General features: G+C 44.0%; 2 protein-coding genes across 7 annotated transcripts in view; one reads left to right on the top strand and one right to left on the bottom strand.

Annotated features, from left to right (window-relative positions):
- Window positions 1-21,690, bottom strand: part of cmss1 (cms1 ribosomal small subunit homolog) — a 283,142-nt gene that overhangs the window by 149,095 nt on the left and 112,357 nt on the right. The gene's annotated exons all lie outside the window — the stretch shown is intronic.
- filip1l (filamin A interacting protein 1-like) overlaps window positions 1-21,690 on the top strand; it is a 106,479-nt gene that overhangs the window by 3,127 nt on the left and 81,662 nt on the right. Inside the window, exon 3 of the mRNA XM_067993124.1 lies at window positions 8,192-8,370. Within this exon, the coding sequence (XP_067849225.1) occupies window positions 8,192-8,370 (179 nt within the window). The remainder of the gene's footprint in view (window positions 1-8,191; window positions 8,371-21,690) is intronic.

A 21,690-nucleotide genomic window follows, 5' to 3' on the forward strand; every position in this document is an offset into this window, starting at 1 on the left:
ACTTTCAATTTGATCCTTAATCTTGAGATGAGAAGTTTAAGTACCTGTTCTAATATTTGGCTCTATATTAAATTTCTATTATGATTGTTTAAGGTAGCTGCAAAACCAGCAGCAAAAGTAGAGTTTAAAGTAATGTATATATTTAATTATGTTCTACACCAGCTTCAAGGGCAGATTTCTATTTAGAAAGATAACATTATAGTGCTCTTCTCAGGCTTACTGATTCAGCTCCTGCTAAAGATCTTCCTTCTACAGTTATGGTATTAACAAGGTCAATCAAGTTCTGGGATACATCTTGAGGGTATTTGATTTTAAGTCAAGATAAATTATTCCAAACATTTCAACTAGAAAAGAACAGCTGGTCCTTTTTAGGCCAGACTGTAACATATTCCAAAACTGAGCTCCCAGATATCACAATCACACCGGGGGTTAAATTAGCTAACCCTAAAAACCGGGCGCGGGTAGCGCCATCCGCTATTAACCAGATGCTTCCTGTGTAGGCAGGACAAGACTTTCGTCAGGCCTGTGGACTTACCTTCAAGCTGCGTTGGAAAACAGCGTTGACACGAGGATTCAATGCAATTCACACTTTCCACCAGCAGGGGGAGCCCCAATCTTTTAATGGCAGGCTGTCTCTTAAAATCTCTTAAAGGTAGCCGGTACCTGTTATTTGCTGAAAATAACAGTCTGCTGTCTGCACAGAGTCTGAACGGAGATCAGACATCGCACATGGAAAACACAGATGCAGGGCCCGTCCCGATGTTTACAAACTGATGAGCTATGTTAAAACATTGAATAAAGGTTGCACGCTACTCAATCCCACATCCTCCAATCTGCACGCCAGACCTCACCAATCTGCCGATCTGATTGGTGTACCAGGCCTGCACGAGTGCGTGCACCAAGGTTCTCTGCTGATGCTCTAGAGGCCTTGGTGCAAGAGGTGGACAGAAGGAGCGACATCCTATATCCGCAGGGGGGGGTGGACAAGAGGCTCTCCTGACATATGTCCAAAAGGCAGTGGGAGGCAGCAGGGGACGAAGTCAATGCCAGGCGCACAGCACCATGAATATGGATGCAGTGCAGGAAGAAGTTCAATGCTTTGAAACGAGTGGTCAAGGTGAGTGAGGTCAACAGTCAAGTGGCGTCTCCTACCAACTGCACCACTAGCCGCATCCACTGTTCTACACACGACACCCCCCATCACCCACATACAACAAACTCGTTCCATTAGTACTCAACTCTTCCAGTTAGATGATTCCTCTCACCCTTACACATTATCAATGTTGCAAGCTGCCCACCCACAACTCACAGCTATTCAACCATGACAGGAACAACACCGATGACAGAGCTGTTGGGGAAGGTTTAAACTAGAGTGGCAGGGGGATGGGAACCTGAGCGGGGAATCAGAAGGGAATAAAGTTGAGAGCAGCAAGAGAGGGGAAGACCCAGGGGAAATCTACAATACAAATAGTACAAACAGTTGTTCAAGAAGAAGTGAAAGGGAAAAGCGTAGAGCAGCGGAAAGAAAGTGTACTTCAGGCACGACAGATAAAATAAAAACTAGAAGGCGTAAGGCGATTAACCCAGCATCAAAGCTGAAGGTCAGGCTAGGGTGTGTGGCCCAACTAAGAGTTCTATATACAAATGCACGGAGTATAAGGAATAAATTAAATGAACTACAAGTTCAAATTCAAATTGGAGGGTATGACATGATAGCTATTACTGAGACTTGGCTGCAGGATGGTCAGGATTGGGAACTAATTACACCAGGTTATAAGGTCTACAGGAAAGATAGGGAAAATGGAAGAGGGGGAGGAGTAGCCTTAATGATTAGAGATGAAATCACTTCAATGATAAAGGAGGATATAATGAGAGGTAAGCAGCCAACAGAGACCTTATGGGTTGAATTGAGAAATAGGAAAGGATCTAAGACTATAGTGGGAGTTGTATATAGGAGCCCTGGCAGCAGCTTTGAAGTGCTAGATTGTATAAATGCAGAGATTAGACAAGCGTGTAAGAAAGGCATAGTAGTCTTAATGGGGGACTTTAACCTTCACATAGATTGGGAAAAGCAGACTAGCAACTGTCAGAAAGGTAGTGAATTTCTTGAGTGTGTCCAGGATAGTTTTCTACAGCAGTATGTCCTAGAGGCAACAAGGGGGCAAGCCATACTAGATTTAGTAATGAGTAATGAACCAGATTTAGTTAACGGCTTAACTGTGCGTGAACATCTATCCAATAGTGATCATAACATGATCGAGTTCAATGTAGTGTTTGAAAGGGAAAAAAGTGAATCAGCTGCTAAGATTCTAGACTTGGGCAAGGCCGACTTCAATGGGATGAGACAGAGACTGTCCACAGTAAACTGGGCAAATCTGTTAATGGGTAAAACGACTGATGATCAGTGGGAAATGTTTAAAGAAACATTTAACATGATACAGAATCGGTTTATACCCCTGAGGGGCAAGAACTCTACTTGCCAAAAAAAACAGCCATGGACAACTAAAGAGGTAAGGGACAGTATAAGACATAAGGAAAGGGCATACAAAAAGGCAAAAAATGGCACAGATCCTGGTGAATGGGAAAGATACAAAGATCAACAAAGGGTCACAAAACAGATGGTAAGGGCTACAAAAAGAGTATGAAAAGAAACTCGCAAGGGATATCAAAACCAATACGAAGAACTTTTATAGTTACATTAGGAAAAAGAGGGTGGTCAGGAGCAGTGTTGGCCCCTTAAAAACTGGAAGTGGGGATATTGTCATTGACAATGGGGAAATGGTGGACGTGTTGAACAATTACTTTGCGTCAGTATTTACAGTCGAAAAAGAGGTTAGCATGCCGGAAATCCCAAGAAAACTTATATTGAATCGGGGACAGGGACTCGATAAAATTAACATAAGTAAAGCAACAGTAATGAAGAAAATAATAGCACTAAAGAGTGACAAATCCCCAGGACCAGATGGTTTCCATCCCAGGGTTTTAAAGGAAGTAGGTGAGCACATTGCGGATGCCCTAACTATAATCTTTCAAAGTTCTCTAGATTCAGGAACTGTCCCTCTAGATTGGAAAATTGCACATATCACTCCACTTTTTAAGAAAGGAGAGAGAGGGAAACCGGGGAATTATAGACCAGTTAGCCTAACATCTGTTGTGGGGAAAATGCTGGAGTCTATAATTAAGGATAGGGTGACTGAACACCTCGAGAATTTTCAGTTAATCAGAGAGAGCCAGCATGGATTTGTGAAAGGTAGGTCGTGCCTGACAAACCTGATTGAATTTTTTGAAGAGGTGACTAAAGTAGTGGTCAGGGGAATGTCAATGGATGTTATTTATATGGACTTCCAGAAGGCATTTGATAAGGTCCCACATAAGAGACTGTTAGCTAAGAAAGAAGCCCATGGAATCGAGGGAAAAGTACGGACTTGGTTAGGAAGATGGCTGAGCGAAAGGCAACAGAGAGTAGGGATAATGGGTAGGTACTCACATTGGCAGGATGTGACTAGTGGAGCCCCGCAGGGATCTGTCTTGGGGCCTCAATTATTCACAATATTTATTAACAACTTAGATGAAGGCATAGAAAGTCCCATATCTAAGTTTGCCGATGACACAAAGATTGGTGGCATTGTAAGCAGTGTAGATGAAAACATAAAATTACAAAGCGATATTGATAGATTAGGTGAATGGGCAAAACTGTGGCAAATGGAATTCAATGTAGACAAATGTGGGGTCATCCACTTTGGATCAAAAAAGGATAGAACAGGGTACTTTCTAAATGGTAAAAAGTTAAAAACAGTGGATGTCCAAAGGAACTTAGGGGTTCAGGTACATGGATCATTGAAGTGTCGTGAACAGGTGCAGAAAATAATCAAGAAGGCTAATGGAATGTTGGCCTTTATATCTAGAGGATTAGAGTACAAGCGGGCAGAAGTTATGCTGCAGCTATACAAAACCCTGGTTAGACCGCACCTGGAGTACTGTGAGCAGTTCTGGGCACCGCACCTTCGGAGGGACATATTGGCCTTGGAGGGAGTGCAGCGTAGGTTTACTAGAATGATACCCGGACTTCAAGGGTTAAGTTACGAGGAGAGATTACACAAATTGGGGTTGTATTCTCTGGAGTTTCAAAGGTTAAGGTGTGATCTGATCGAAGTTTATAAGATATTATGGGGAACAGATAGGGTGGATAGAGAGAAAGTATTTCATCTGGTTGGGGGTTTTCGGAGTAGGGGCCACAGTCTAAAAATTAGAGCCAGACCTTTCAGGAGTGAGATTAGAAAACATTTCTACACACAAAGGGTTGTAGAAGTTTGGAACTCTCTTCTGCAAACGGCAACTGATTCTAGCTCAATTGCTAAAGTTAAATCTGAGATAGATAGCTTTTTGGCAACCAAAGGTATTAAGGGATATGGGCCAAAGGCAGGTATATGGAGTTAGATCACAGATCAGCCATGATCTTATCAAATGGTGGAGCAGGCACGAGGGGCTGAATGGCCTACTCCTGTTCCTCTGTTCCTATGTTCCAGACACACGTTCCGCTTGCTTGCAGGAGAAGGTGGCGCATAATAGGAGGCAACAAGTGGCAGTAGCATTTAGCCCCTCAATCCTGTTCCGCCATTCAATGAGATCATGGTTGATCCGTGACCTAGCTCCAAATACCTGCCTTAGCCCTATATCCCTTAATACCCTTGGTTCACAGAAATCTATCAATCTCAGATTTAGAATTCACAATTGAGCTAGCATTGGCTGCTATTTGCAGAAGAGCGTTCCAATCTTCTACCACCCTTTTCGTGTAGCGGTGTTTCCTAACTTCACTCCTGTACCCCCTGGCTCTAAATGTTAGTCTGTGTCCCCACGTCCTAGTATTCAAGTATAGAAGACCTCCAAAAACAGTTACAAATGTATCGGCAGCCACAAGCAATAATCCAGTCACTAACCTGTAAATCCTACATGGTCCCTTAAAATAGCGCCGGTAGGGGTCCTCCAGGCACTCTGGGACATGTTCAGATGGTCATGGTTAAGACTGTGCATTGAGTTGAGCGTTAAGCTCGAGAATGATGTCTATCGCTTTAAATCAGTATTGCACATTGATTGTATCCATTTTCTCCTTACTTTACATGCTTCCGGCATTCGTGCTTGTGCATGTGCTAACATCTATACCAAGATGGCGTCCAGCGCACGTCACGATGGAAACGTGCGTACGCAGCCAAGACGCCATCTTGGCCCTTCGGAAGGCCGCGTAGCGCCAAAACAATGGGCGCTAGGCAACTGAATTTCTCGCCCACCTATTTTCAAGAGAACCTTCCATTTAATTTGAGATGTAAATAAAAATCAATTAAAAACTGGTTTTAAAATGGATACCAGAAAGAAATTCAGTCTGCATTGAGGTTAGGAGCTTTCCTCAGCTTTCCGTTATAATGCTTGGTCATTAGAAATACTCAGAATGTTTCCTTACAACCTGTGCAAGTTACAAGTGTTGTTATAATTTTCTCACTTCTTTTCTTGAAGGACATAGTTTCAATGGATGCTGGCAGCTCTTCGATATCTCACCCAAACAGTTATTCCTCATGTATGAACTGCGGCAATTACTGTTGCCAAGCTATTTGACCAAAGGGGGTCATAACAGCCTGGCCTGGTAATGTCCTCATGTTACAGACATGTACAAGTTCTAGCGAAGGTCATTGAATAGCAATCAGGAGCACAAAACCTGGCTGACTGGCTCCTGCCTGGACCAACCCCATAATTTTTTAATTCAATCACTCAAGTTTATCGAAGCGAGAAGTGGAGCTCTGTTGCGGCAGAGTCCTTTCTCAGCAGCTACAAGCACTTCATCTTGGAATCAACTGACTGCATGGGGTCAGTTATTTTCTTCACTTATCCCTATGTTCCAGGACTAGGGATTCCCTTTGAAAAGACATTGAGGCCATGTGGGTTTGAATCCCCATTTATGATTAGGGAATTTATTTATTTTAAACAACAGATAAATTTGAAGTGACTAACTTGCATTATTTTTAAAAATCTGAATCGACATAGCTTTAATACTATTTTTGAAATAACTGAATCTTATCTATTTATATATTTTTAAAAATCCCCTCATGGTAGATGGGTATTCAAATCTCCAAAAGCTTTAGAGTTTTCTGAGGCAGGTTGGAAAATGAATTCCAAACCTGCCATTGAATGCATAAATGTAAGGAATCTTACAACACCAGGTTATAGTCCAACAAATTTATTTTAAAATCACAAGCTTTCGGAGATTATCCCCTTCGTCAGGTGAATGAGTGAAAAGGTTCTCAAATCGCATATCTTACACTAGGCTGGGACAGCATCACACCAATCAAAAGGTGTCGTTGTTATTCAAACAGGCCAGTCATGGAGAACAGCACATCCCATTACACTGGATATACATTGTGTCAATTACACAGACAGACAGAAAGAAACCCAAATGGCAGAGAGAGAGGGAATATTAAAAACATAATTTTTTCCCCTTCTTGCTGGTGGGGTTACGTGTAGCGTGACATGAACCCAAGATCCCGGTTGAGGCCGTCCTCATGGGTGCGGAACTCTGCAAGACATGCCAGATCATCGACACGGATACCACCATCACACGAGAGGACACCACCCACCAGGTACATGGTTCATACTCCTGTGACTCGGCCAACGTTGTCTACCTCATACGTTGCAGGAAAGGATGCCCCGGAGCATGGTACATTGGCGAGACCATGCAGACACTGCGGCAACGGATGAACGGACACCGCGCAACAATCGCCAGACAGGAGGGTTCCCTCCCAGTCGGGGAACACTTTAGCAGTCAAGGACATTCAGCCACCGATCTTCGGGTAAGCGTTCTCCAAGGCGGCCTTCGAGACATACGACAACGCAAAATCGTCGCGCAGAAGTTGATAGCCAAGTTCCGCACCCATGAGGACGGCCTCAACCGGGATCTTGGGTTCATGTCACGCTACACGTAACCCCACCAGCAAAAAGGGGGAAAAAATTATGTTTTTAATATTCCCTCTCTCTCTCTCCCTCTGCCATTTGGGTTTCTTTCTGTCCGTCTGTGTAATTGACAAAATGTATATCCAGTGTACTGGGACGTGCTGTTCTCCGTGACTGGCCTGTTTGAATAACAACGACACCTTTTGATTGGTGTGATGCTGTCCCAGCCTAGTATAAGATATGCGATTTGAGAACCTTTTCACTCATTCACCTGACGAAGGGGATAATCTCCGAAAGCTTGTGATTTTAAAATAAATTTGTTGGACTATAACCTGGTGTTGTAAGATTCCTTACATTTGTCCACCCCAGTCCAACCGGCATCTCCACATCATTGAATGCATAGGCAGTCAAAGGCTTTGGAATTGGAGTGTTCATCTATCTGGAAGGAATGACAACTCAGCAAAAATCCCTTCGCCACGGCAATAAATTTCTTGTGATCTTTAAAAATATAGGCCCCAAAAATCCATGGGCTGTGATCCTGGCACGCTGCAATTGCGCCCACTGAGGGGACTCAGCCCTGACCCTGACAGAGTCAATAGGAGGGCAAAATCTCCATGGGGCCAACGGGCATCCACACCACTAAAGATGCATCTCGAGCTCCCACTTGCCCCATACAGCCAGAAAATCTGGCATATGGCCTACTCCTGCTCTTAATTCGTATGTTCGTATTAGATTCCTGATTAACAAGGGAATCAAAGGTTATAGTAGGTGGACGGGAAAGTACGGTTGAGGTCACAATCAGATCAGCCATGATCTTATCAAATGGCAGAGCAGGCTTGAGGGGCCGAATGGCCTACTCCTGCTCTTAATTCTTATATTCGTATGTGCCCACCTTTACCAAGAGCCCACTGAGTGCCCACTTGAGCTTCTACGTAATTCCAGTCTTCAAGGGACCATTGCCTAGGTCCTCTGGTCGGGCCCACTTGTGCCCATATGAAGGCCGGTATACCTCATCGCTCTCAGCGTGCTAGCTTCCAGTCCTACTTTGGGTCTCGACTGAGCTGGAGAAGTGGGAACCCGGCATAGAGAGTCTCTGACCCCAGCAGGTTTTGCCTGCGTTATGGCTGTAGCCCAATGGAACCTGCAAGAAAATTTGAGCTATAATTTTTTCAATTTCGCTAATTATGTTTATGTGAACAAAATAAAAGTAATCCCCAGTTTTTAAGGTACAAATGTAATTTTGCCCTTTATGCAGCTTGACAAACTGGTTGAAAAACAGAGAGAGACTCATAGACGGATGTTGGAGCAACTTCTCCTGGTAGAAAGATCTCACAAACAGACAGTAGATGAATTGGAGGATGAGAAAAAGAAGCACGTGGATTACATGGAAAAGAGTGACGAATTCACCAACCTCCTTGAACAAGAACGTGAACGGTATGTTAGGAAAAGTATACTCACTCTCCAGTGAAATACTGAGTTCTCGTGTCTGCATGTGCTGGGAAATATCCTAATACAGGACAACTGTAGAAAGTTTTCAAAATATTTAATAGGATCTTATAGCCACTGCTAACAATCATTCTGGACTAGATTTGAACCACTTTCATCTCAATTGTGGGTGCTACAAGTACATTCAACAACAAAACCAATGAAAGGCTTTTTGCAGAAGGGATGTCATACTTCACCAAAATGCATTTTCACAAATTCAAGCAAGCCTGGGTCATGCTTTACTAAATTTCCAAAGAATTCAATTTCTGGGATTAAAAAAAATGGCAGAAATTCTGATTGGCATGTACAGGTCCTTTACTGTGTGCGCTATTTTCATGCAAGCATTATCCCATTTGTTTTAAATTGGTTAACGGCTGTTTAAACAGGGATAAAGTATAGGCGTGCTAAGCGTTCATACTTCAACTTGCTAATCGGAATGTCTGAACAGGGGTACCTCTATACTTAAATTTGGTCTGCACAAATATTTTGAAACAGGCACTTTCCATGAGATTCCTATACTGAAATTCAAGTAATATTTTTAAAATTCAGAGTGTAATGTGGTCTCCAAAATTAAGGTTCCCCAGTTGAACCTGACACTGACATTTCTATATCAGGAGCTAACTGTGGAGAAATGATGATTATGTGTTGAAAGGCCACTTCAATGCAAGAAACTGTACCACCTTTAATAAGCGCTCTGATCCATATACCCAAATGTAAAATTAGGCAGTCTTGCAGTTTGCTATGAAGGGAAAGATCAATTAACTCAAATAAAGTGCAAGTTTATTTTTAAATCATATACCTTCAAAATTAAAATACAGCAATTTTTAAAATGTTTATTACTTTAATGAGCTGCTCAAAACTACAAGTTAAAATTTGGTGTTATACAACTTTTAAACATAGGTGGCCCTCTGACTAGGATTGACAGGAAAGCTTACATAAATGATGCTTATCTATAATTAGTACCACTAGAGTGCTTGGAAAAACAGTAATGTGCTGAATGAAAGAAGGCTAAGCCCTTCTATAACAGATCAGAAACATCACCAGTAAGGGTGAACTAATAGTTTGGATTTGAATGTCTTTAAAGTGATGAGGCGTGGGATGCTGGGTATTCAAAATAATACAATTTTATTGATAATAGCATTTTACATCTTGAGCTTTTCGTTCAGAATGAAGAAATTCAAGATCTTATGGTCCAGTATGGATCAAAACCTCACGCCATCTTGGGGACATCAAAGTAGCAAGAGTGCAAGGCAGTTTACTGCAATTATGATCAGAGCTAGCAGAAACCATGCCAGAACTTATCCCTCAAACAACATCACTAAAACAGATTATCTGGCTTTATCTCATTACCCTATGCACAAATTGGCTGACTTGCTTGCCTACAATGACTACACTTTAAAAGTACTTTATTATCTGTGAAGCACTTTGGAAACTCCTGAAGTCAACAGTTCCTTCATAGGAAGAAACTCTAACTGTGCCAAGAAAACTATTTTCCTGAACTGTGCATTGAACTTCTGGTAAATTAAAAACATAACCTTCCCCAACAAACTTGCTCATCCAAGTATCTGATGTGAAGATGCCCTACTCATCTGTAAAATGTCAGATTTGGTCAACCACTGACAAATTTGCTGGTATGAGGGCTGGCACCAACACTAGATCATAGCTGATGCGTGATGGTGGCAATGCTGTCATTCAGCTCTTGCTGGTCTCCTTAGACCATATTGCTCAGCTACTCACAGGATCAATTTGCTGAGGCATCAGGGGTGCACTGATGAAACAGGTCGAAGCAGAACCTGAACTTCACAACCAGGCATCTCTTCAGAACAAGAAATGTTAGGCTGCTAATTGCAGCCCGCTGCCAAGAGCATCAACTATGGATTGTTGCAACAGTATTGCAGCGTGCTTGATATCATACACATAGGCAGGTGTGCTATCACTGACAGAGGCAGGCATCTGGATGACAGCTTCATTAATTTGCTTCAGTTGCCAGTGGGTAAACTTGAAGCGATGGGTTTGATAAGCCAGAATCCTCATCTGGAGTTGCATTGAGCAAACATTCTCTGCCCTCAAGTGGACAGCTTATTTGTCTATTTATCAATAAATTAAGTTTCCTCTCCTGACTGGGTGATTTGGCCATGATGTTTCTGTATGTGGAATATCATAAAGAAATCCACGATACAGCCACCCTATGGCCATGTGGATTCTGTTAGTTACGGAGAAGAGTAAGGAGGATAAAGGGAAAATGCCGCTTCAGTTTTTTTCTTTTATCAGTTCTTCCTATTCAGTCAAAGGCACAATCTGTACCAAACCCTCGCACAGCAACTGCCTAAGTATCAGTTATTCATTTTTAACATAAGAACATAACAATTATAGCAGAGTAACTGAGGGCTCTGATCCCCGCATAAGTGTACGGCTCCTTTAAGGAAACTGCCCCTTTAAGAGACCTCATGTTTAAGAAATAATTAAGGCTGGAGTGGGTCGAGACCTTCCCCAGTCAGGTGAGAATGAAAGGGAGAGGTCAAGAGAAGTAAAGGTCTACCCCTGAACAGGAAACTGGAAGGCAGCTGGGTCCGATAAAGCAGTTGCGACAGCTGATAGGTGCCGTGGACTGGGAAAGTGTACTAGGCATTGCCAAAGATACTGTGTAGTGGGAAAATGTACTAGGCATTGCCAAAGGTACTGTAGTGTGACTTTGCGTGGAGTGAATTAAAAGACAAGTGTTCTGAAGTATGAATTGGTCAAGGACTATCATTTGTCATATGAAGAAGGTAGGACTCTGTGACATGGGGCGCAATTTTAGGGGTGGGGGTGCTCCGAAAATCATGGCAATTCCGTTCAGGTTCGGGTTCGGGTTCGGAAGCTGGCTCCAACTTGCCAACTTCTGACTTTTGCAGGGACCCACCTGTGTGCGTGTGAGCAATTAAAGCCGGTGGGATAACAGTTAAAGAGCCAAATGTACCTCATTGATGTACTTAATTTGTCACAGGTAAAGTGCCTTAAGTGTTGCAACAATTTTTAACTTACCTGGGTGGCTTGCCCACCGTTTCTGATTCACGAAACCAGGTGTGAAGGGTCAGATCAGGGAAAAAGAAACTAAATAAGTTAAATAAAAAACCATAGAAGGAAGTTAAAACACAAAATGAATCTACCTTTGCACCCTGCTCCTCTCTTCTATCTCCCCCCCCCCCCCACTCCGATCTTCCCCTCTCTTCTATCTCCCCCACCTCCGATCTTCCCCTCTCTTCTATCTCCCCCCCCGCTCCGATCTTCCCCTCTCTTCTATCTCCCCCCCCGCTCCGATCTTCCCCTCTCTTCTATCTCCCCCCCCGCTCCGATCTTCCCCTCTCTTCTATCTCCCCCCCCGCTCCGATCTTCCCCTCTCTTCTATCCCCCCCCCCGCTCCGATCTTCCCCTCTCTTCTATCTCCCCCCCCGCTCCGATCTTCCCCTCTCTTCTATCTCCCCCACCTCCGATCTTCCCCTCTCTTCTATCTCCCCCCCCGCTCCGATCTTCCCCTCTCTTCTATCTCCCCCCCCGCTCCGATCTTCCCCTCTCTTCTATCTCCCCCCCCGCTCCGATCTTCCCCTCTCTTCTATCTCCCCCACCTCCGATCTTCCCCTCTCTTCTATCTCCCCCCCCGCTCCGATCTTCCCCTCTCTTCTATCTCCCCCCCCGCTCCGATCTTCCCCTCTCTTCTATCTCCCCCCCCGCTCCGATCTTCCCCTGTCTTCTATCTCCCCCCCCGCTCCGATCTTCCCCTCTCTTCTATCCCCCCCCCCGCTCCGATCTTCCCCTCTCTTCTATCCCCCCCCCCGCTCCGATCTTCCCCTCTCTTCTATCTCCCCCCCGCTCCGATCTTCCCCTCTCTTCTATCTCCCCCCCGCTCCGATCTTCCCCTCTCTTCTATCTCCCCCCCCGCTCCGATCTTCCCCTCTCTTCTATCTCCCCCCCCGCTCCGATCTTCCCCTCTCTTCTATCTCCCCCCCCGCTCCGATCTTCCCCTCTCTTCTATCTCCCCCCCCGCTCCGATCTTCCCCTCTCTTCTATCTCCCCCCCCGCTCCGATCTTCCCCTCTCTTCTATCTCCCCCCCCGCTCCGATCTTCCCCTGTCTTCTATCTCCCCCCCCGCTCCGATCTTCCCCTCTCTTCTATCTCCCCCCCCGCTCCGATCTTCCCCTCTCTTCTATCTCCCCCCCGCTCCGATCTTCCCCTCTCTTCTATCTCCCCCCCGCTCCGATCTTCCCCTCTCTTCTATCTCCCCCCCCGCTCCGATCTTCCCCTCTCTTCTATCTCCCCCCCCCCCCCCCGCTCCGATCTTCCCCTCTCTTCTATCTCCCCCCCCCCCCCCCGCTCCGATCTTCCCCTCTCTTCTATCTCCGCCCCCGCTCCGATCTTCCCCTCTCTTCTATCCCCCCCCCCGCTCCGATCTTCCCCTCTCTTCTATCTCCCCCCCCGCTCCGATCTTCCCCTCTCTTCTATCTCCCCCCCCGCTCCGATCTTCCCCTCTCTTCTATCTCCCCTCCCCCGCTCCGATCTTCCCCTCTCTTCTATCTCTCCCCCCCACCGCTTTGGGAAGGATGTGAAGGCCTTAGGAAGGGTGCAGAAAAGATTTACTAGAATGGTTCCAGGGATGAGGGACTTTAGTTATGAGGGACTAGAAAAGCTGGGATTGTTCTCCTTAGAGCAGAGAAGGTTGAGAGGAGATTTGATAGGTGTTCAAAATCGTGAAGGGTCTAGACAAAGTAAATTTAAAAAAAACTGTTCCCACTGGTGGAAGGGTTGCAAACCAGAGGACACAGGTTTAAGGTGATTGGCAAAAGAACCAAAGGCGACATGAGGAAAAACTTTACGCAGTGAGTGGTTAGGATCTGGAATGCACTGCCTGATAGGGTGATGGAAGCAGGGTCAATTGTGGCTTTCAAAAAGGAATTAGATAGGTACCCGAAGGAGAAAAATTTGCAGAGCTGCAGGGAAAGAGCAGGGACGTGGGACTAGCTGGATTGCTCTTGGAGAGCCGGCGCAGGCTCGATGGGCTGAATGGCCTCCTTTGCCGTAACCATTCTATGATTTTGAAACTGTACACTGTACTCCAGGTGTGGTCTCACCAGAGCCCTATATAATTGCAGCAAAACCTCCTTACTCTTATATGCCAACCCCCTTTCAATAAAGGCCAACATACCATTGCCTTCCTATTTACTTGCTTTACCTGCATTTTAATGTTCTGTGATTCGTGTACAAGGAAACCCAAATCCCTCTGCCTACCATCATTTGGAATGCAAATGGCATGTTGGCCTTTATTGCAAGGGGGTTGGAGTACAAGATTAAGGAAGTCTTGCTACAATTATATAGGGCTTTGAGATCACACCTGGAGTACTGTGTAGAGTTTTGGTCGTCTTATCTGAGGAAGGATATACTTGCCTTCGAGGCGGTGCAACGAAGGTTCACTAGATTGATTCCTGGGATGAGAAGTTTGTCCCATGAGGAGAGATTAAGTAGAATGGGCCAATATTCTCTGGAGTTAAGAAGAATGAGAAGTGATCTCATTGAAACATAAGATTCTGAGGGGACTTTACTGGGTAGATGCTGAAGGGTTGTTTCCCCTGGCTGGAGAGTCTAGAACCAGGGGGCATAGTCTCAGGATAAGGGGTTGGCCATTTAAGACTGAGATGAGGAGGAATTTCTTCACTCAGAAGGTTGTGAATATTTGGAATTCTCTACCCCAGAGGGATGTGGATGCTGAGTCGTTGAGTATATTCAAGGCTGAGAGATAGATTTTTGGACTTAAGGAATATGGGGATCAGATGGAAAAGTGGGGTTGAGGCCAAAGATCAGTCATAATCTTATTGAATGGCAGAGCAGGCTCGAGGGGCCGTACAGCCTACTATTTTTGATGCTCTTATGTCTTAGTCTCTCATCTTAAAAAAAAATTCTATTTTCTATTCTTCCTACCAAAGTGGATAATTTCACATTTCGCCACATTCCTACTCCATCTGCCATCTTCTCACCCACTCACTTAACCTGTCTATATCCCAGCCTCTTTGCGTCATAAGAACAGTAGACTGATGGGGCGGTAATTGGCCGGATTGGATTTGTCCTGCTTTTTGTGGACAGGACATACTTGGGCAATTTTCCACATTGTCGGGTAGATGCCAGTGTTGTAGCTGTACTGGAACAACTTGGCGCAGCTAGTTCTGGAGCACAAGTCTTCAGCACGACAGCCGGGATGTTGTCGGAGCCCATGGCCTTTGCTGTATCCAGTGCACTCAGCCGTTTCTTGATATCACGTGGAGTGAATCAAATTGGCTGAAGACTGGTTTCTGTGATGGTGGGGATATCGGGAGGAGGCCGAGATAGATCATCCACTCGGCACTTCTGGCTGAAGATGGTTGCAAATGCTTCAGCCTTGTCTTTTGCACTCACGTGCTGGACTCCGCCATCATTGAGGATGGGGATGTTTGCAGAGCCTCCTCCTCCCGTTAGTTGTTTAATTGTCCACCACCATTTACGACTGGATGGGGCAGGACTGCAGAGCTTTGATCTGATCCGTTGGTTGTGGAATCGCTTAGCTCTGTCTATAGCATGTTGCTTCCGCTGTTTAGCATGAAGTTTAGAAGAACGAGAGGTGATCTCATTGAAACGTATAAAATTCACAGGGTAGATTCTGAGACTGTTTCGCCTGACTGGAGAGTCTAGAACTACAGGTCATAATCTCAAGATGAGGGGTCGGCCACTTAGGGCCGAGATGAGGAAAAATTTCTTCATTTAGAGGTTTGTGAATCTTTGGAATACTCTACCCCAGAGGGCTGTGGATGCTCAGTTGTTGAGTAAATTCAAGGCTGAGATCGATGGATATTTGAACACTCAGGGAATCAAGGGGTAGGGAGGGAAAGTGGAGTTAAGGTAGAAGATCAGCCATGATCTTATTTGAATGGCAGAACAGGCTTGAGGGGCCATATGGCGTACTCCTGCTCCTATTTCTGACGTAGAAGAGGCTGAAGCTGGGCGGCAGGTGGTCTCCTTGCAGGCTCAGGGAGCTCAAGCACCTCAACGTGCAGCACCGAGCTGAGGGAGGACCTGATGAGTGCCAGGGGTGATGTGGGCAAGAGTGTGCCCAAGCTGGAGAAGGCGAAGAGTGCTGGAGCAGCAGGTGGCAGAGATGACGACTACTCAGCTGGAGGAGTGGGGCGATGAGCTGCAGGGCATAGAGGATGCCAAGCTCCACCTGGAGGTCAACTTGCAGGCCACTAGGGCACTTCAAGAGTAAGTTGCAACAAGTGGCTACACTGAAGGAAGAGGCAGAAAGGATGTGCAATGAGAATGCTTTTGTTGTCGTTAAGTACAAAACACTGAAGGTTGAGAAAGAAACTGAACTTCTTCAATTCGGGTTTTGGAAAGTAATCAAATGGGCCTCAAAGACCTAGAGGAACGAGTTGGTGCAACAGTTAGACACCAAGGTTGCAGAGCTGACCTCTCAAAACCAGGGCAGTTACAAGGCAGCTGAAAGGTACTGTGGAGTGGGAAAGGGTACTAGGCATTGCCAAAGGTACTGTAGTGTGACTGTGGAGTGAATTAAAAGACAAATGATAGACAATGACCAATTCATACTTCAAAACACTTGTCTTTTAATTCACTCCACACAGTCATGCTATAGTACCTTTTTTGGCAACGCCTAGAACGCTTCCCAGTCCGCGGTACCTTTCAGCTTCCATACAAGTCTGAGCCCAGGCCAGCCCCAGCTGCCTTCCAGCTTCCTCTTCAGGAGTGGGTCTTTACTTCTCTTGACCTCTCCCTTTTTATTCTCAACTGACTGGGGAAGGTCTCCACCTGCTTCTGCCTTAGTTACTTCTTTAAAGGTGAGGTCTTCAGGGCCATACACTTTTTCGGGGATCAGGGCCCTCAGTTACTCTGCTACAGAACATAAGATAGAACACATAGATGTAGGCCATTTGGCCCCTCAAGCCTGCTCCGCCATTCAATAAGAACATGGCTGATTTTCTACCTCAACTCCACTTTCCTGCCCGATTTCCATATCCCTTGATTCCCTTTTAGTGTCCAAACATCTAAAAATCTCAATCTTGAATATACTTTACGACTGAGCATCCAGAGCCGTCTGCGGTACAGAATTCCAAAGATTCACAACCCTCTAAGTAAAGAAATTTTTCCTCATCTTGGTCCTAAATGGCCGACCCCTGCTGCTAGACTCTCAGCATCTACCCTGTCTAGCCCTTTAAGAATTTTATACGTTTCAATGAGATCACCTCTCGTTCTCCTAAACTCGAGAAGATAGGCCCATTCTACTCAATCTCTCCTCATAGGACAACCCACTCATCCCAGGAATCATTCTAGTGAACCTTTGTTGCACCCCCTCTAAGGCGAGAATATCCTTCCTTAGGTAAGGAGACCAAAACTGTACACAGTACTCCAGGTCTGGTCTCACCAGAGCCCTATATAATTGCAGCAAGACCTCCTTACTTATACTCCAACCCCCTTAAATACATAAAGGAATAGTATTGCACAAGTACTAATACAATATCAAATTGGTTGCAGCACTGGCTAAGTATCATCCATAATGACAAGCAACCCAAGGATTAAACTGTGCAAAACCAAAGCCATATTTGTTTCATTAGGCTATATAGGCATTGCAATCAGAGCCAGACTTCATGTGCCCACTGCATGAACATTCCTATTAATTGTCTGTGTCAATTAACTGATTTTTACTAGTTGAACGCATGGAATAGAACTCTGACTTTAATCTTAAAATACAGAATTGCATTCTCTATTAGCATTGTAGGTACAGCACAGGAGGAGGCCATTCGGCCCATTGTGCCTGTGCTGGCTCTTTGACAGAGTTAGTCTTGACAATTAGTCCCATTCCCCTGCTCTTTCCCCATAGCCCTGTAATTTTATTCCCCTTCAAGTATTTATCAATTCCCTTTTGAAAGTTGCTATTGAATCTGCTTCCACCACTCTTTCAGGCAGTGCATTCCAGACCATTACAACTCACCATGTTTATAAAAAAAAGTTTCCTTGTCACCTCTAGCTCTTTTGCCAATCACCTTAAATCTGTCCCCTCTGGTTACTAACCTTTCTGCCACTGGAAACAGTTTCAACTTATTTATTCTGTCAAAACCATTCATGATTTTTGAACACCTCTATCAAATCTCCCCTTAACCTTCTCTGTTCTGAGGAGAACAACCCCAGCTTCTCCAGTCTCACCACATAACTGAAGTCCCTCCATCCCTGACACCATCCGAATAAATCTCTTCTGCACCCTCTCTAAGGCCTTGATATCCTTCCCAAAGTGTGATGCCTAGAATTGGATACAATACTCCAGCTGAGGCCTAACCAGTGTTTTATAAAGATTTAGCAAAACTTCCTTGCTTTTGTACTCTATACCTCTATTAATAAAGCTCAGGATCCTGTATACTTTTAAAACAGCCTTGTCAACTTGTCCTGCCACCTTCAAAGGTTTGTGTAAGTACGCCCCCAGGTCTCTCTGTTCCTGCACTCCCTTTAAAATTGTACCATTTAGTTTATATTGCCTCTCCTCATTCTTCCTACCAAAATGCATTACTTCACTCCTCTCTGCATTAAATTTCATCAGCCATGTGTTTGTCCGTTTCACTAGTATGTCCATGTCTTCCTGAAGTGTGTTACTATCATCCACATTGTTTACTACATTTCCGAGTTTCATGTCATCTGCAAACTTTGAAATTATACCCTCCATACCCAAGTCCAGGTCATTAATATATATCAAAAAGAGCAGTGGTCCTAATACCGACCCCTGGGGAACGCCACTGTATACTTTCCTCCAGTCTGAAAAACAACCATTCACCACTACACTGCTTTCTGTTGCCTAGCCAATTTTGTATCCAAGCTGCCACTGTTCTTTTAATCTCATGGGCTTTAATTTTGCTAACAAGTCTATTATGTGGAACTTTATCAAATGCCTTTTGAAAGTCCACATACACACACATCAATCGCACCCCCCTCATCAATCCTTTCCATTACATCAAAGAACTCAATCAAGTTAGTCAAACACTATTTTCTTTTAACAAATCCATGCTAACTTTCATTTATTAGCTCATACTTTTCCAAGTGCCAATTTATTTTGTCCTGGATTATTGTCTCTCAAAGTTATCCCGCCACCAACATTAGGCTGACTGGCCTGTAACAGCCGGGTTTATCCCTCTCCTTTTTTGAACAGGGTGTAACATTTGCAATCCTCCGGCACCATCCCCATAATCTAAGGAGGACATTGCAGTAGCAATTCTGCACAGACATGTAAGAGTTAAGTAAATATGCTCAACACTTCACAATTCTGGACATTTTCCAGAATAAAATTCAAGAGATCAGAATGACAGCCATTTGTATCATTCTTATCATAACATTTTTGACACACGTGTTAAAATTGAATTTTAAAAATATTTAAGGAGCAAACATTTCTACTAACATTGATTTTCGTCTGTCAAGGATGGAAAGATTGAACTCTGAGTAACAGTTATCTGCACACAAAAAACTCAGTAGTTTTCCAGTTGATTTTAAGGACACCATGAATTTAGAAATGTTCCATTTATTCTTGATGCCATGTTTGTGGTCACAGGCAGAAATGAATAGCACGAATGAGATGACATGCTGAATTGGCACGATTTCTAACTGTGAAAACAAAGTCTACAGCAGAGTATTAACTTATGGTCCATTTATAGTGTCCTTTGCAAACCACAGTGTTTGTCATTTCTGGCAAAATCTGGTACAAAAATTACATTATAAACACATTATACACTTCAAAAAGTGGTCCGACATAATTTCTATTAGACTTTTTCTTTTAAAAAGTGGCCTGTGACCAGTTTGTGAGCAAACTGGCTGCAATGAGACTGCTAGAAAGTCTCTCGATACTAATTTATTCCCCATTGTGAACTGCAGGCTAGAACTCGCCCTTCCTTCCCACATCGTCCTCAACATATACAAATGTAAAAATATAAGAAAGTGAGGGATGAGAAAAGGCCATTTGTCCCACTGAAGTTCAATTATGGTAACACTGTAGTGTTCCATAGGGATCGGTGCTGGGACCACTGTTGTTCACAATTTACATTAACTATTTGGACTCGGGAATCTGAAGTACAATTTCAAAATTTGCAGACAACGCCAAATTGGTGGTGTAGTTAATACAAAGGAAGAATGTGACAAAATGCAAGAAGACATTAATAAACCTGCAGAATGGGCGTGTAAATGGCAAATTAATTTCAATATAGCTAAGTGTGAGGTGGTGCATTTTGGTAGGAAGGAGGCCACATAGTGCTTGGATAATAATAGTCTAAATGGGGTAGAGGAGCAAAAGGATCTCGGGGTACAGATACACAAATCACCAAAAGTAGTAATGCCGATTAATAAGGGCATAAAAAAGTCAAACCAGTAGTGGGGTTCATTTCTAGAGGGATAGAATTGAAAAGAGGAGAAGTTAAGTTCAACTTGTAGAGTACCTTGGTTAGACCATACTTGGAGTACTGTGCACATTTCTGGTCTCCATATTATAAAAAGGACGTAGAGCCATTGGAGAAAGTGTAACAAAGATTCACAAGAATGATACCAGAACTGAGGGGATATCCTTATCAGTAAAGGCTAAACAGGCTGGGGCTAATTTTTCTAGAAAAGAGAAGGCTGAGGGGTGACCTGATAGAGGTATTTAAGATAATGATAGAGTTGACGAAGAGAAAATGTTTCACTTGTGGGGGAGTCCAAAACTAGAGGTCACAAATATAAGATAGTCATTAATAAATCCAATAGGGAATTCAGGAGAAACCTCTTTACCCAAAGAGTAGTAGGAATGTGGAACTTGCTACCACAAGGAATAGTTGAGGCAAATAGCATTGATGCATTTAAGGGGAAGCTAGATAAGCACATGAGGGAGAAAGGAATAGAAGGGTATGCTGGTAGGGTTAGATGAAGAGGGGCGGAAGGAAACTCGTGTGGAGCATAAATGCTGGCATAGACCAGTTGGATCGAATGGCCTGTTTCTGTGCTGTAGATTCAATGTAATACCATAATTCTCCTATCACAGCATTTAACTGTATCTTGAACAACCTCTTCTATCCTCTATGGCAAACCATTCCAAATACTTTTACTCTGAGAAAGTTGTTCTTCCTAATATCTGCTCATTCATTCATTTTTATTTCTGTTCTCTGGACTTACCTCTTCATTTTACTTATATAGAGGCTTAAGATATACCCTGTAGTTTCTGCAACATGCTTTACAAAAAATGTTACCTGCATTTCTCTTGCTCTACTATTGGTCAAAATCATAATGCTGAGACCCATCTGCTACTTTTTTGTAGATATCAGTTTACCGAGGTTTACTCCAAGCTTTTCCTGTAAAGATGGTGCTTTCAAACAACTGGATACATTTCTATGGCCCGAAAAATCCACTGTTGTTCTTGTGAAGGCTGGGACCTGGATATGCCTGCTCCTGGCCATTGCTCAGAAGTTTCCCCAATGACCAGTTATTGCCAGCATCTCTACCTGCCCCAAAAAGGGCCATCGATGTGGGAGGGATGGGACAGGGGCAGGGACTCTCTCCCATCACCCCCCTTCCCACTGTGCCTTCTCAAATTTCCAACTATATCCTCTGGCCCTCCACTGACATGACATTTTTGCCTCCTTCAGCAGCAGCTCCTTTGCTTCCACATTCCAAATAGATCCATCCTCCAATCTTGCCACTCCTCTGGTACAGCACCCATTTCACAGTCTGAAATATGAAGGCTCAATTGCACATGTTACATTCCTAAATCTGGCTTGACCACCTGAAAAAATATTGCCTCTCCCTTTGTACAGCCAAATCATTTTATTATTTCAGGATCAGCCTGGAGGGCAAAGCAAATTCCAACTCCACTATCAACTGCCTCTTGCCACTCCTTCCCCTGACTCTGCCCCTTCCAGTAACATGTCTTCTAGGAGCTCATAGATTTTGTTATCTCCAAAAGTGAAGTTAACAGCTCATCTGCCTCAGTGTCCTCTAGCACTTCTACCCTTCCGATAATCCCACATCGACTCCTACTGGATGTCAGTCTAAACATGAACGTTACTTTACTTTTTTTGTCATTCATATTTTACTCCCAAAGACCATGCAGAAGCTTCAGTAGGTCTAAGCATTTAGCATTTAGGTTTAAGCATTTAGCATTCAGGTGGCAAGCTTGGAAGGATCTTAAATGAGATTAAATTCAAAATATGTAACCTCTATGCATCATACCTGCTTCCACTTTTATAAAATTAACTA

This window comes from Heptranchias perlo, chromosome 11 (assembly GCF_035084215.1).
Source record: "Heptranchias perlo isolate sHepPer1 chromosome 11, sHepPer1.hap1, whole genome shotgun sequence".
Taxonomy (NCBI): Eukaryota; Metazoa; Chordata; class Chondrichthyes; order Hexanchiformes; family Hexanchidae; genus Heptranchias; species Heptranchias perlo.